The 14,333-nt window shown below is 37.2% G+C and overlaps 1 protein-coding gene across 2 annotated transcripts; it reads right to left on the bottom strand.

Moving 5' to 3' along the window:
* Positions 1-2,179: 2,179 nt before the first annotated feature.
* LOC100557327 (epidermal retinol dehydrogenase 2) lies at positions 2,180-13,295 on the bottom strand. 2 transcript variants are annotated; one of them, XM_008122185.3, is made up of 6 exons: positions 12,733-13,292; positions 11,834-11,965; positions 8,334-8,433; positions 5,232-5,376; positions 4,930-5,052; positions 2,180-2,469 (listed from the first exon to the last, which is right to left on the bottom strand). In XM_008122185.3, exons 1-6 carry the CDS (start codon positions 13,054-13,056, stop codon positions 2,418-2,420), a joined length of 876 nt encoding a protein of 291 aa, XP_008120392.2. In that variant the 5' UTR covers positions 13,057-13,292; the 3' UTR covers positions 2,180-2,417. The 2 variants fall into 2 exon arrangements, with proteins under 2 accessions (XP_008120392.2, XP_016853515.1); XM_016998026.2 differs by lacking the exon at positions 11,834-11,965 and having other exon boundaries at positions 12,733-13,295.
* Between the last annotated feature and the right edge of the window lie 1,038 nt (positions 13,296-14,333).

Raw genomic sequence — 14,333 nt, 5'->3', positions numbered from 1 at the left:
TTGGAGGTTGGGCATTAGAAATATCAGACAAGATGACAGAATTGATGGAGTGAGGACAAAAGAGAAGAAAAACATAAGCTGATGATCTAGCACCAGTGTTCTTTTGCACAATATTTTTGGACAAATGCTCCCCACCCCATGTATTGCATTCATGAATTTCTGTGCAGTATAATTTCCCTAAACATTTTGGAATGAGCAAATGTTGCTGGAAACGGCATAGAATATTCATTTTGCGGCAGTCTGAAAAAGCAGAAGGCATTATGTATCCTCACTGCTTTGCTGTTTGTTTTGGTATTCAATAATTAATGTTTATTATTTGGCCACTGGAATTTTGGGAGTGGAAATATGAGACAAGATGACAGAACCTATGTAATGAGGGTAAAAAAGAAAGAAAAGCATAAACTGGATACCTGAAAACAGTGCTTTTTGAACAAGTGCAAGATCATTGGGCAAGCCTCCTTCCCATACATTACTGTGCTAAATAACTTTCCAAAATAGTTAACAATTTACATCCCAGATCCTAAGCATGATACTGAATTTATAAGCTGAATTTATAAGCTAATTGGAAATTATCTAATCGGAAAGGGACCTCGTCCAAAAACATTACAAATCAAATCACAAGCCTCTAATACTGTGATGACTCATGGGCCTTGTAGTCCTGCTCATGACATTGTGATACCTGATGAAGAAGAAAACTTGGGTTTTTTACCTTCCCAGTCAGAACTGGAATCTTCCCAGCCAGATTCTTCCCAGCCAGATCTGGGAACCTTGCACCTGCAAGAGAGTTGTGTTCCAGAAGTATGTCAAACAAACCCTGAGCCTACATCTCCTGTGTTTTCTCGCCATGAGTTTTGTAAACAACAGAGAGGTTTGGAAGCGGCCTCGCGCAGGAGTGCTAGAATAGCTGCTAAGAATTTAGCCAATTAAGCCTGCTTTCCATGGGAATCTTTAAGGAGTCAAACATCTGGTCTCAGAGATTAGCTTTCGTTTCTGGTTCCCAGAGAACTGCTCTCGGCGGGAAAGTTAGACTCTATATAGGTGTTTTACCCGCGAAGTAACTTCGCGGAGTCAATTCGTCAGCCTCCGGAGCGAGTTGTGTCTGGACAGCGCGCTCCGTTCCAAGCCTCGTTCCTGTTCAAGCCTTGTCCTTGTTCTCAAGCCTTCGCTCCTGCTTCCCAGCCTTGTTTACCTTCGGACCTTGCCTCGCCTTCCAGGACTAAACCTTGCCTTGTTTCACGGATTTTACCAAGTAATTCCACGGGCCTTGTTCTTGTTCCACGTTACCTTGTGTCACGATTCAAGCCTTGTTTTCAAGTATCAAGTTAATTCCTAGCCTTGCTCAAGTTCATGGACTAAAGGACCTTGTCATCTCCCCTCACCTTGCCTGGCAAGGTGAGTGTTTCGGTTATTGGATTACAACTTTGGACCTTAATATTTCATATTGGACATTGTTTTCTTGGACTAATTTTGACCTTTCCTGAAAGGTCTACTTCTGGACTATTTCATACACTTGCTTTTATTAACTTTATATATTCCTTCAATAAAGATATTAGATAGATTCTGGCCTCTGTGTATGGTTATTGGTGCCTTGCAGCCTGGGTCCTGACAAATACTTTCAGAAAAATTCGTAAAGATTTGTTGTTTCAGAGTTTTTAAATCAATGTCACATACTCCATCGTATGTAAATGTCTGGGGTGGGGGGTGAGGGGTCTGATGTTATTGGCAAGGGTAGCTGCATGCTGATTTTTCGTTGTGAGTTATGAAATTATTAACAATTATTTGTGTTGATACTATTAAGTTCATATGGAATCATTACAATCAAAATTTGATAATAGGAGTGTATGCATTAACAGATTAATTTATATACACTTCTCTCCAAATTTGAAGAATCTTCTTGAGAAAATTGAAATAATTTTTGATGCAGTCTAGTGCCTGAAATCTTGAGTAAGGTCTTGGGGGATCCAAGACCACAAAAATATTTAAAATGGGGTCTGTGGTGAAGAAAAGGTGGAGACCCATTGACCTAGAGAAAAGAAAACTGAGAGGTGGTAAGAAATCCATCTTGTAGCATTTGAAGGGCTATCATAAGGGAAACAGACTAAGTTTGTTTTCTGCTGTTGCAGGGGGTAAAGTTTTAACTAGATGAAGCAAATTACAAAACAACAACAACAATGTGTCCACTATATAGTAGCAAGAACTTTAATAGATGTATTGATTGATTCTCTGAGATATATATACCCATATATACATACATATATGTTAACATTAGGCATAGTAAATATGATGCTCCAAACATACACGGAACAGCAGAACACTAAGTATGAAAGTGCACTAATGGTTAAGAATAAGAACATTTGGCACATTTGCCAGTCTTTTATTTCTTTCTTCTTCTAGCCCAATGCCTGAAGTGTTCTAAATTAAATTCCAAGATATTCTGCAAGATGGGAAACCACTTTTTCAGGAAGAAATCTGTGAAGAAGACCAAACAAGATTTCCAGTTAACTCAGCAAATATGATTTGTTATTAAAGCTGATCTCAGTCTCCTCTTGGCTTTTTAGCATTTCTTTGATTGTGAATCAGATTGTTCATGTTAAAAATTAAGAAATAAAGAAAAAAGAGAAAATTACATGTTAAATGTATTCTTGCAATGCCAAGAACGGAGACATGTAAAGAACACAATACACTGGTAAATCTTGTTGGACAAGATTGAAAAATGCAGAGAAGTTTCCCTCGGATCTGCTGCCTGGAACCATGATTTGGCAAAGATATGGGAAACCTTCCAGGAAGCCCATGTGCTAGGGAAATCAAAGAAATTATTTCCAATCTATAGAGAAATGCCCAGTAGCAAACCCTACAGTATGCTCTTACTCTTTCCAAGAACTCAGGGAAGAGAAGGCATTAAAATACCCTATCATATATACTTTATAAAAGAAAGAAGGGATAAACAAATACATTAACTTTTATTTTCAGCTTACATTTTGTTGTACTTTGAAAGAATTTGTATCTGACCATTGGGTGTATCTTACAACAGAGAAAGTGAGCTATTTGAATACCTACTTTTTCATCTTTTATCTCTAAGCAGAGAGACAATGTAGTATGCTCTGCTTTGCATGCCTGACTGAGGTCATTTGTTTCTTCCACTCCAGGAGTGCTTCCAGACAGTGCCAAAATCCGTGTCAAAGCAGGTTTTAAAACCCCGCTTTGGTGCAGATTCCCTTCTCCACCCCACCCCAAAAACCTAGACTTTCCTGGGGTGTGTGTGTGGCTATATGCTTAAGTTACTTTTAGAGGTAAATTAGGGGCTGGGAGCTGGGGGAGTGGGTGGATGTCATCCCAGACCTTTGGGCTTCAGGAGCCCAAAAGGTTTGGGATGGTAATGAGGACTCATACCCAAGTAGTCCCAGGACTACCGGGAAGTAAGTCCCCACAGACCCAATACCCCATTAGACCTGGTGCCTTTCAGAAAGGCCTGGATTTAATTAGGCATCAGATTAATTCAGAATAATTTAGGTTGTTCCAAATTAATTCATTTTTACCAGAGGTCCAGGCAGGTCCCATAAAAATCCAGACAAATACAGGGATATGGGCCTGCCTGGATGGGCCCTCGGTGACAGTGTAATTTGCAGTGAGATTACGTCTGAGGTTACAGTCATAACCCACACTTTGGTCCTTTCTATTTTATCCTTATTCCTGCATTTTCTTAAAAGGCAGTTCCCAAGAGTTTCAGAAAATAGAAACTGGGCCTTAAAATAGAAAATTGTTTGTTCAATGTTGCATGTAAATAATAGGGAATGTACTCAATGTTTACCTACAAACAGATAAACATCTCAACTGTTCTGGAGTTTGAGCAAGTGTTTCCCTTACTGACACCTTCAGAACTTCAAGGTTGTTCTATAGTAATTTGTATGGTGATATACAGCAGCATGTAGATATCTTACATTTTGGGAGAAAGGTGGAATATGAAATCAACCAATCAATCATCAAACCCAGACCAGATATTCAAACTGAAAATATTAGTTTCATTCTTATTATGTATTATGTGAATTTTAATATCTTGTCTGAAATCCTGGATGAGGAGATATGCATCTAACATCCTATTTCACTGAAGTTAGAGGCACAAGCCCTTTGTGAAAGTGAAAAAAATCATTCTTTTGTCTTACAGGACATCTCTCCAGGAATCTGTAGATCTTCCAGCATGATTCTATGGTCAACCTCCACTGGAAACTAACAACAGCCTTATTCTGGAGGACTTATAGATTCCTAGAGAAGTGTTCTTTCTAGGAATGTGTAAGTCCTCCAGTATGACTGGAGAAAGTTGATTATAGAATCATACTGGAGGCCCTTAGTATTCCTAGAGAACATTTTAATAAAAACCAGTGAATAATGAAATCTGCAAAAGTTCAAGACCACAAATATGGAGGGATCCCCTTCCCACTCTCTGATGGCATGGAAATGAATATACAGGAAAGGTTACAGCATTTAAAGTGTGAGGTTTGAGGATGGAGTATGGACATTGTTCAGTTAGTTAGATATGCACAATGACAAAAAAGTTACAAAAAGACATTATATTCAGACTCAGTAACAGAATGAAAGGAAAAATGTTTCAAAGTCAGGAAATATTTCCAGCAATTTAAATTTTGATTAAACCATTCATTGTTTGGTAAATTACTAGAAAAAGTGTTTACAAAAAATTGTGATTCTTACTTTCATTTTTTAAGCAAAAGACTTAAAGACCACTTTTCTGTGAAATAAAACAAAATGAAGACTATAGAAAATAGAGGACTGGGTGTCAGATATTACTTGAGGTAAGTTGGGAAAACTTTAAGAGCAACACCTTTGTTTATATCCTACAGTTTTCAGTAATTTTATTTACTTTATTAGGATAGTGAGAGATATTTGCTCAAAGAAAAAACTCACGGAAATTCTTACATTTTAAGAAGAATGAGTCGTGCATAGGTTGGCAAGACTACATAAAATTTATCTTTCAGAATGGCATCCACAATCCGCTTGCCCACATATTCTGGGTTGAAGACAGGAAGTAGAATTGGCCTCCTAAAGGGAGACAAAATGTTGATTCTGTACATTCTGGAAAAAATAAAACCTGGATTATATGCTTATTGATAGTGCTCTTTGTTCCAGGTTCATCTCATGTGGGATGAGATGCATCCACATGGAAACCAGGTGTTTCCAAGTCTCGTTTTTATTGAACCTATTCAAGATTGACCACTTACGCTGTTTCTGCATTAGTAATTAATTTTGTATCCACAAATCCAGGACAGACAATAGTAGTTTTAATGCCTTTCTTTCCTGCTTTTCTCAGTTCAAATGCAATAGATTCCATAAAACCAAATGCTGCAAATTTACTTGCAGAATAGTCTGAAAAATGAAGCAAAATGATCACATATGTACCAACCAAAAGAAATACCATATCCTGAATATGTTTAGAGATAATATTTTTTACAAATCTGATATCAGATAAATTATAAACTTCCTTCAAATCCCAGTCATAATACCAAGTTAAGTGAATAGGGACTTATAGTTGAATGCATTGGTCAAATTGATCAAATATAACATTTCCGTTTCTTACTATATGACAATTTTAAATTTTATCTTTCTCCCTGTTTAAACTCTACAGATTAAAACATGTTTAATGATTTAATCCACTTCTTGGAATCAAGCTTTAACTGTGCAATTAATAAATTCATGGAGAGTGCCAACAAAAATTGCTTAGATAGATGGCATTAGAAAAGAACCAGACATATGACAGACGATAAGATTAATGCTGGAACAGCTGGATGGAAACACTGATGAACTTCTGAATATGAGAAGCTGTGGATGACAATGAAATAATCTGGGATGAGATCCCGGAATATAGGACAGTGTAGATCCAGGTCATATTAAATTTCTTCCTTTAATCTTAACAACTATGCAATTTCTTATGACATCTTTTAACTCACAGATTCTCCAGGGTAATTTGTTTTCTCTTATCCAGCAAATTTGACCCGGAGGGCCCATCCAAACAGGGCACAAAACATGCCCCCTCCCGGATATTTGTGAGGGACATCCAAACGATGCCCCACAAAAATATGAATGCTTTTGGCACAAAGCAGGAAGACCATACTTTGTGCTGAGGTAATTTGATAGTGGATTTGATCTGTGCCTTCTTGAAAGGCGTGGGTAAAGCCCACTATGGTTGCTGTCTGGACTGCCCCCTCAGAAGTCCTGGAATCTGAGGGAGCACTCCAGACAGCCCTATCGCACTTCCAGGCTGATTCAGCTTGAAAAACCAACTCCCTCCCCAACCCTGCCAAAAGCCTTTAAAAATAAAATAACTTAGACACTCCCCAAGAAAAGTGGGGGCTTTTGGGGACAGTCCACCCTGACCCAGGTTTTTTAAACACTGGTTGTGCAGACTTTTCTTATGTCTGGAACCACCCTGAGTCTCACTCTGTACCTAACATGATTCAATTTTCAAGTTTCCACTACCAACATCTTTCCATTGCAATACTGAAGAAATCTACATTGTTGTCTTTCTATAACTTTTATTTCCACTCTTCTAATCTTTTTGAATGTTATTTCTCAAATTACCTTCATAATTCAGTTTTTATCTCAAAAAGTCTTTTGCCAATCTAATTTCTACCAGAATTGCTTAGTTCCCTTCAGTTAAGTTGGTAGACTGATCCATTAAAATTCTTCACATTCCATTCATCAAAGCTTGCTCTCTTTGAAAATGCCAATTTGACTGCTCTGCTTTCTGCTGGATACTAGCCTTTATTTTAAAACATTTCCTTTCTTAGCCGGCAGGGGTCACAGTTGTTCTCTTTTTTTATAGTCTTTTTAAAAAAATATTGGTTGCATATAGCTTTTCCATTCATTTCAGAAGGCAGCTTGCAATATGATCAGACCTTGCTTTGTCCAGTGCTATGTTCCCTTTAACCCTTTTTTAGCACTTTGTTTCAAATAGTTTATTGCGGTCTCTTCTTAAATGTTTTTTAAAGGCCCATGTTACATTGCAAAATTGCTTTTTCAAATGGGGTTAAATATTCTTTAAACAATATGCCATGTTTTCTTTTCAAATCTAGTTTTAGTGTCTTACACACCACCTGTATTTTCTTTAAACTATAATATGCCATGTTTTCGTTTTAAATCTAGTTTTAGTCTCTAAATGGAGCCGCCATTTAAGGAGTAGCCGAGTGGGTGAAACCCTTGTGCCGGCAGGACTGATGACCTGAAGATTGGGTTGCTGACCTGAATGTTGTCGGTTGGAATCCAACCCGGGGAGAGCGCAGATGAGCTTCCTCTGTCATCTTCAGCTCCATGTGGGGACATGAGAGAAACCTCCCACAAGAATGGTAAAACATCAAAACATCCATGCATCCTTTAGGCAAGGTCCTTGCAGATGGCCAATTTTCTCACACCAGAAGCGACTTGCAGTTTCTCAAGTCGCTCCATACACAAAAAAAGTCTCTAAATATTATTTCAACTATAATATGCCATGTTTTCTTTTTAAATCTAGTTTTATTCTCTTGCACACCACCTGTATTTTGTCACTCTTAAACCAGTGTCCTTCTACTCTCTCTCACTATCATAGGTCCATTTGATGAGGACAAGTAAAGGGATGCCAAACTGCATTATTTCTACAGAGTAGATGCATCCTCAGTGATTGCTCCCACCTTTTGTGCTCTCCTTCCTCATGCAAGCAAAAATCACGTGTCTACAAAGAGGTATTTAATGATGAAACCGTTGTTATGGGGTGAGTTGCATTTTCAATATTATTGATTTTTAAAAATTATTCTATATTTTAAGAATGAATAGTAATTTAATAGACTTATGATTTAGATCATGTTTTTGCCTTTTCTTGTTTCAGCATTTGTAAGGCAGCTTGAGACTCACACTGGGAGAAAATGGCATGCTAAATAACTAATGCTAGTAAGCAAATAAGCTTCTCAAAATAGACTTACCCTTACTCCTCTTTAAATTATCTTCTAGTGTCACATCCTGCCAACAGAGATTTCCACTGACAGATTTATTACAGTTAAAAAAATACTCTGTCTGCCCAGAAGTGGTGAGGAAGCCTGAGACAAGGGTAAAGTTGAACTGTACCTAAGATCCACATCTTTTATAACTACGGTCTCTGCATAAAACAAAGCCAGAAAGAATAATCCTGAAAAATTCCCAAGACCTTTAATCTGGAAGGTGATTATATCCTGAGTCTGAAGAGATGCAGCATTGACACAGTTGTCATTGGCCAAATTAAAATGCAAAAATAGAGTTACCCTTGGATCTATGCTTAAATAATACATGAGTAATAAATATGCATATGCCTTACTGACCTGTGAGTTTAAAACAGCCACATAGTGCTGCCACACTTGTGATAGTAACCAAATGTCCCTGGTTGCAAGCAATCATGGCTGGAAGAAAGGCTTTACATGTCTGTAACACAAGAGGGTAAGTCATCACTAGTATTAGGCATATTTCATATAAATTTCCAGTTCCATTTTGCAAAGCAGCAAGTCACACATTATGATGCAAGCTAATCTATATATATAAAAGAGTGATGGCATCACGGCAATTCACAAAACAACAAAAGTACAGGCCCCCCAACCTCAAAATTTGACAACACAACCCATCATCCACGCCTCAAGGTTGATACAACAAAAAGAAAAGAAAAATAAAGTCCTAATTAGAGGGAGAGCAATAATTTTTTTATCCAATTGCTGCCAGTTTAGAGGGCTAATCTCTGCCCACTTGGTTGCCTAGCAACCAAGGGACAGCCAGGTTTCAGTTAGGGGACAGGCCGATTTAGGCCTCACTTAGGCTTCTTCCACAGATTATCTAATTTGCACTGGATTATATGGCAGTGTAGACTCAAGGCCCTTCCACACAGCTATATAACCCATTTATAATCTTATATTATCTGCTTTGCACTGGATTATCTTGACTCCGCACTACCATATAATCCACTTCAGTGTGCATTTTATATAGCTGTGAAGAAGGGGCCTCATATAATCCAGTTCTGAGCAGATAATATAAGATTAGAAATATACAGTAGAGTCTCACTTATCCAACGTAAACAGGCCGGCAGGATAAGTGAATATGTTGGATAATAAGAAGGGATTCAGGAAAAGCCAATTAAACATCAAATTAGGTAATCGTTATACAAATTAAGCACCAAAACATCATATTATACAACAAATTTGACAGAAAAAGTAGTTCCATGCGCAGTAATGCTATGTAGTATTTACAGTAGAGTCTCACTTATCCAACACTCGCTTATCCAATGTTCTGGATTATCCAACGCATTTTTGTAGTCAATGCTTTCAATATATCATGATATTTTGGTGCTAAATTCATAAATCCAGTAATTTCTACATAGAATTACTGTGTATTGAACTACTTTTTCTTCCAAATTTGTTGTCTAACATGATGTTTTGGTCCTTAATTTGTGAAATCATAACTTAATTTGATGTTTAATAGGCTTATCCTTAATCCCTCCTTATTATCCAACATATTCACTTATCCAACATTCTGCCGGCCCGTTTATGTTGGATAAGTGAGGCTCTACTGTACTGTATTTACAAATTTACCACTAAAATATCACAATGAATTTAAAACACTGACTACAAAAACATTGATTATGAAAAGGCAGACTGCGTTGGATAATCCAGAACATTGTATAAGCGAATGTTGGATAAGTGAGATTCTTCTTTAATATGAAATAATTACTGGGATAGAATAATGCAGAACAATATAATCTCTAAAACCAGGACAGTAAATAAACAGGGGAATTCCACACAGGAAACAATCAGGGCCAGCTAACACCTCCCAACAAAGTATTCCCATCATCAAAGTCTGGCAAATCCTCTGTTTTCTCAGGGCCACAGACAGTAGAAGCACATAAAATATCGCAAACAACACCACTCTGAAAACAAGGGAATTCCAGACAGGAAACAATCAAGGCCAGCTAACACTTCCCAACAAAAAATTCACTCAGGGAGGAAACAGCCAGGCTTTAAAGCTGAAAGGCCATTACATCCTAATCATTTTTCCTAATTGCAGCATTCATACTTGCCTCCAACAAAAAAAAAAAACCAATCAGAAATATTGTATATTCACAACCTTTAGGAAATAATATCCCCTGATGGCGCAGCGTGTTAAAGCGCTGAGCTGCTGAACTTCTGGACTGAAAGGCTGCAGGTTTGAATTGGGGGAGTGGAGAGAGCCCCCACTGTTAGCTCCAGCTTCTGCCAACCCAGAAGTTCGAAAACATGCAAATGTGAGTGCATCAATAGGTACTGCTCCGGCGGGAAGGTAACGCCGCTCCATGTAGTCATCCCACATGACCTTGGAGGAGTCTACGGACAACGCCGGCTCTTCAGCTTAGAAATGGAGATGAGCACCAACCCCCAGAGTAAGACACGACTGGACTTAATGTCTGGGGAAAACCTTTACCCTTGACCTTAACTACCACCAATTCCTCAATACTTTATTTCCCATACCACCATACTTCGCCACAGCAACGCGTGGCCGGGCACAGCTAGTATAATAAATTATGACAAGTAGTATTAATTCAGGATCTTGATAACAGTTTATTCTTTAATAATAATAATAATAATAATAATAATAATAATAATAATAATTTTATATCCCACCTCCATCTCCCCAAAGAGACTCAGGGTGACTTACATATGGCACAAAGTGCCTAAAACAACGCATAAAATAAACACACAGTACAATACAAAAGAAAACTAGCATATAAAATGACAATTTGAACTCAGAACAGTGCCAATAACCTAAAGTGTTATATATGGTATATGTTTAGTAAATATGTTTATATTTATGTATGTATGATCCACAAAGTCACCTATATAACTTGATGGATCTGTCCCAAATTTGGTACATATACCTGTCATGAACAACTCAAAATACTGGAGGGGTTGTGGGGGATGACATAGATTGGTGGGAGTTGTAGTCCACCCATATCAGGTCAGGAATGTGAATCTCACATGGATCTGAACCAAACATGGCTAGAGTTTGGAAGGCCGGGAAACAACAGGATTTTCCCATTTTTTCCTAAGTCATTTTCCTCTGGAAAAACTGAAAAAAGTGTGTATAATATGTTCTATTATTTATCATTGGAAAAGAACATATTCCTAACACCCTTTCCCTGATTTTATTGGGAGGAAAATAATTCTGAAAAAAACAGTTTACCCCCCAATTTTTCTGATTTTCCTCCAGGCATTTCCATTTCTAAACACTGCATATATACTCTTCATGATGAAATTTCTAAAACTGGTGGGCTTAGGGGTGTGATAGAGGATGATGGCAGTTGGAGTCCAGCCACATTCAAAGAGTTAAATTCTCCCCACTCATGAAGGGTGTGGCTCTCCTTTCAAGCAGTCAGACAGCTCAACCTACTTGTCAGAATGCATCTCCCAGCATTCTTCTTACCCCTTTACTGGGAAGGCTGGGGTTGATGCGAGTTACAATCCAGGTTGAAGGCTGACTGGTTAGGACAGCCATGAGTTTCAGTCCATACAGATCTGGGGCTGATGGGACTTGCAGCTAGTCAGATTCAAATGCAAGAAGAAGGTAGAGCCACTAGAAGGTGGCCATGGAGACCTATAACACCAGAGTGTTTTCAGTACCTGTGGGGCAGAGAAACTACTGCTTTGTGTTTCAGTGTGGCAAATGTTTGTTTATTCACTGAAGTGAGGTGTTTGTAGAATACCTTTAAAAATGGGAAAAGTTACTCCGAAAGCAAGTACAGTCTTGGAAGCTACAAAAATTTTTTGTGGGAAAAATCAATTAAAATACAGAAGAAAATAATTACCCAGAAATGTGCCTTAGTGTTGACTTCTAGTGTTTTTTCCATATCAGAGTCAGGAAGATCAATAAAATCCTTTCCACTCAATATACCTGCATTATTGATTAGAATATTTACATCTCCTACTTCTTTTTTCACCTGCAATGAAAAGGGGGGCGGTTGAGAAAAAGTTATCAGGATAAAAGCATACCCTGATTTATTAATGTAGCTTAGATCGTATTTTCTTAGAAATGCTGTTGTACAGATTTATCAAAACATATGAGAGAGATATTATTCTGTTGCATGAGTCCGGTACTACTCTCTTCAATATTATTAATAAAAATAGTTTCTTGAAAAAAAATGGCTGAGAGTTGTTCAAATGTATTGCTTGCAAGACAAAACATATAGTGGACACCAGTAATTTCTATGCTTGACAATAGGATCAGTAGTACAGTTGACCCACCATATCTGTAGATTCTGCATCCACGGATTCAGAGCTTGATTAAAAAAAAATCCAAAAGCTAAACTTTGATTTAGCCATTTTATATGAGGAATACCATTGTATATTATGGGGCTTGAGGATCCAACAAATTCAATACTTACTATTTTCATTGTATAAACTTCTTGCATGAACTGAGCAATTATATGCTGAATATTCTAACTCCCGTATTAATTTGAAAATGAGAAGTGAATAAAATAATCTTCAAATCCCAAATCCAATCATGTGACCATGGTCTGAAATGGGTTAAATCCACGCACATTGTTTTTCCTGACATGTAAACTACTTATTTCTTTCTTTAGACTTTCCTAACCGCATGCAACAGACAATTGGATAATTTCTCACATAGATTTATTTTTGGTTAAGGTAGGTACACTTTATGTAAGATATTTCCAAAAACATTAAGAAAGCAAATCCTTGTATTTACCTGATCTGCCACTGCATAGATTTCTTCCTTCTTGCACAAGTCACACTTGTAAGTATAAACAGCAAGAGCTCCATTGGCCAGGGCAAGCTCTGCAGTTTCTTTGTTGTTTTCTTCATCTGTGTCCCAGAGAACAAGAATTGTGCAAAGACGTGCAAAATTCAATGCGATCTGTCTTCCAATCCCATTGGCTGATCCTGTAACAAGAACTATTTGTCCAGAAACATCCTTTTGAACAGAAAAGAACATCAAAATGAAGGCCTCAAAACAATAATAGATTAACAAAATAATAAATTTGATGGTGTCCAAGATACTTCTTAAAAACATAGTTCTATTGATCTTATTTTTCTATTTTTCTGATAGTAATCTAATCTGATATTTCCCCAAAAGGTTTTTTATAATTAGAAACAAATAATTTCTTTCAGTGTTTGAGGTAGATCTTTCTTTCTTAGCCTCATTAATCATTATGGTTGTTACGAGACTATTATGTTATAAAGCTCTCTGCAAAATTGGGAGTGTCCATATCATTCTCAGTCTCCTTGTTCCTGCCCTTAATGTTAGTTTTGTCTGTACACAAAACAATTAAAATAAAGGAGTTGACTAAGGCTTTAATTTAAATGATTGCTTTGAAAAAACTTATTAGTTTTTTATAGAGTCAAAAATAGGGCACTTGATGCTGGGTCAGAACTTCCCGGTGCACTTGAGAATATATGAGTCAAAACTGACAAGGACAGGTCCCTGCCCATCCGTAGGAGAGTGTACATCCATAGACAACTACTGCTTTCTGATCTGTATCTTGGATGTGACTTTGGGCTTCTTGCTAGCAAACTGGAAGAGACCTAAACAGTGCAGTGTTAATGGGAGAGACTGAGACTAAGGTTTACATTTAATAGTTGGACTGCACTCCATCTCAGAAATGTTTTGTGTAGCAGGAATCCCATTCCTTTCCTCTAGGAAAACAGTGTGTAAGTGGTCTATAAAGGTTATCAAGGACCTCCACTCCAACCATACCTTTGTAATACTTGTATACCACATTCTACACCAATGCTAAGCATTTTTCAGGTAGAGAATCTGAATGACTTGGAATCTTGGTATCTAAGGAAGCATTTCTCCCTACATGTTCCTGTCTAATTGGAACCAATGCTAGTTTTATTTAGGCACCAAGGAAAAGCATGGCTATTTCTTAAAGTCTTTGAGAACTTTAAAGGGGTTAAAACTGTTTTATTCCCTGATTTAATTAGCTATTTTGTGTAATATCCTTTTGCTCTATTTAGATATATTTTTTACTATTTTAAATTGTTTTAACCTGTTAATATTGATTTATCTATATGTTGCTCTGAGACCTTTTGGAAATAGAGTGAGATAGCAACCTACGGAAGAAAAATGACACCGTTGTGTGCTATTTTGTGAGCCACCCCGAGTCCCGATGGAAGATGGTGGCAAGTATTATTATTATTATTATTATTATTATTATTATTATTATTATTATTATTATTATATTTTACTGCTAACTTGGTGAAGACCAGATAACAAATTTATATTTGAATAACATCAGAAGAAACCTTTCCTTCAAAATGTAATAGTTAAGCCTTTATTTCAGAATG

The sequence above is a fragment of the Anolis carolinensis genome, chromosome 4 (genome assembly GCF_035594765.1).
Source record: "Anolis carolinensis isolate JA03-04 chromosome 4, rAnoCar3.1.pri, whole genome shotgun sequence".
Taxonomy (NCBI): Eukaryota; Metazoa; Chordata; class Lepidosauria; order Squamata; family Dactyloidae; genus Anolis; species Anolis carolinensis.
This window is presented reverse-complemented; position numbering and strand designations above follow the sequence as displayed.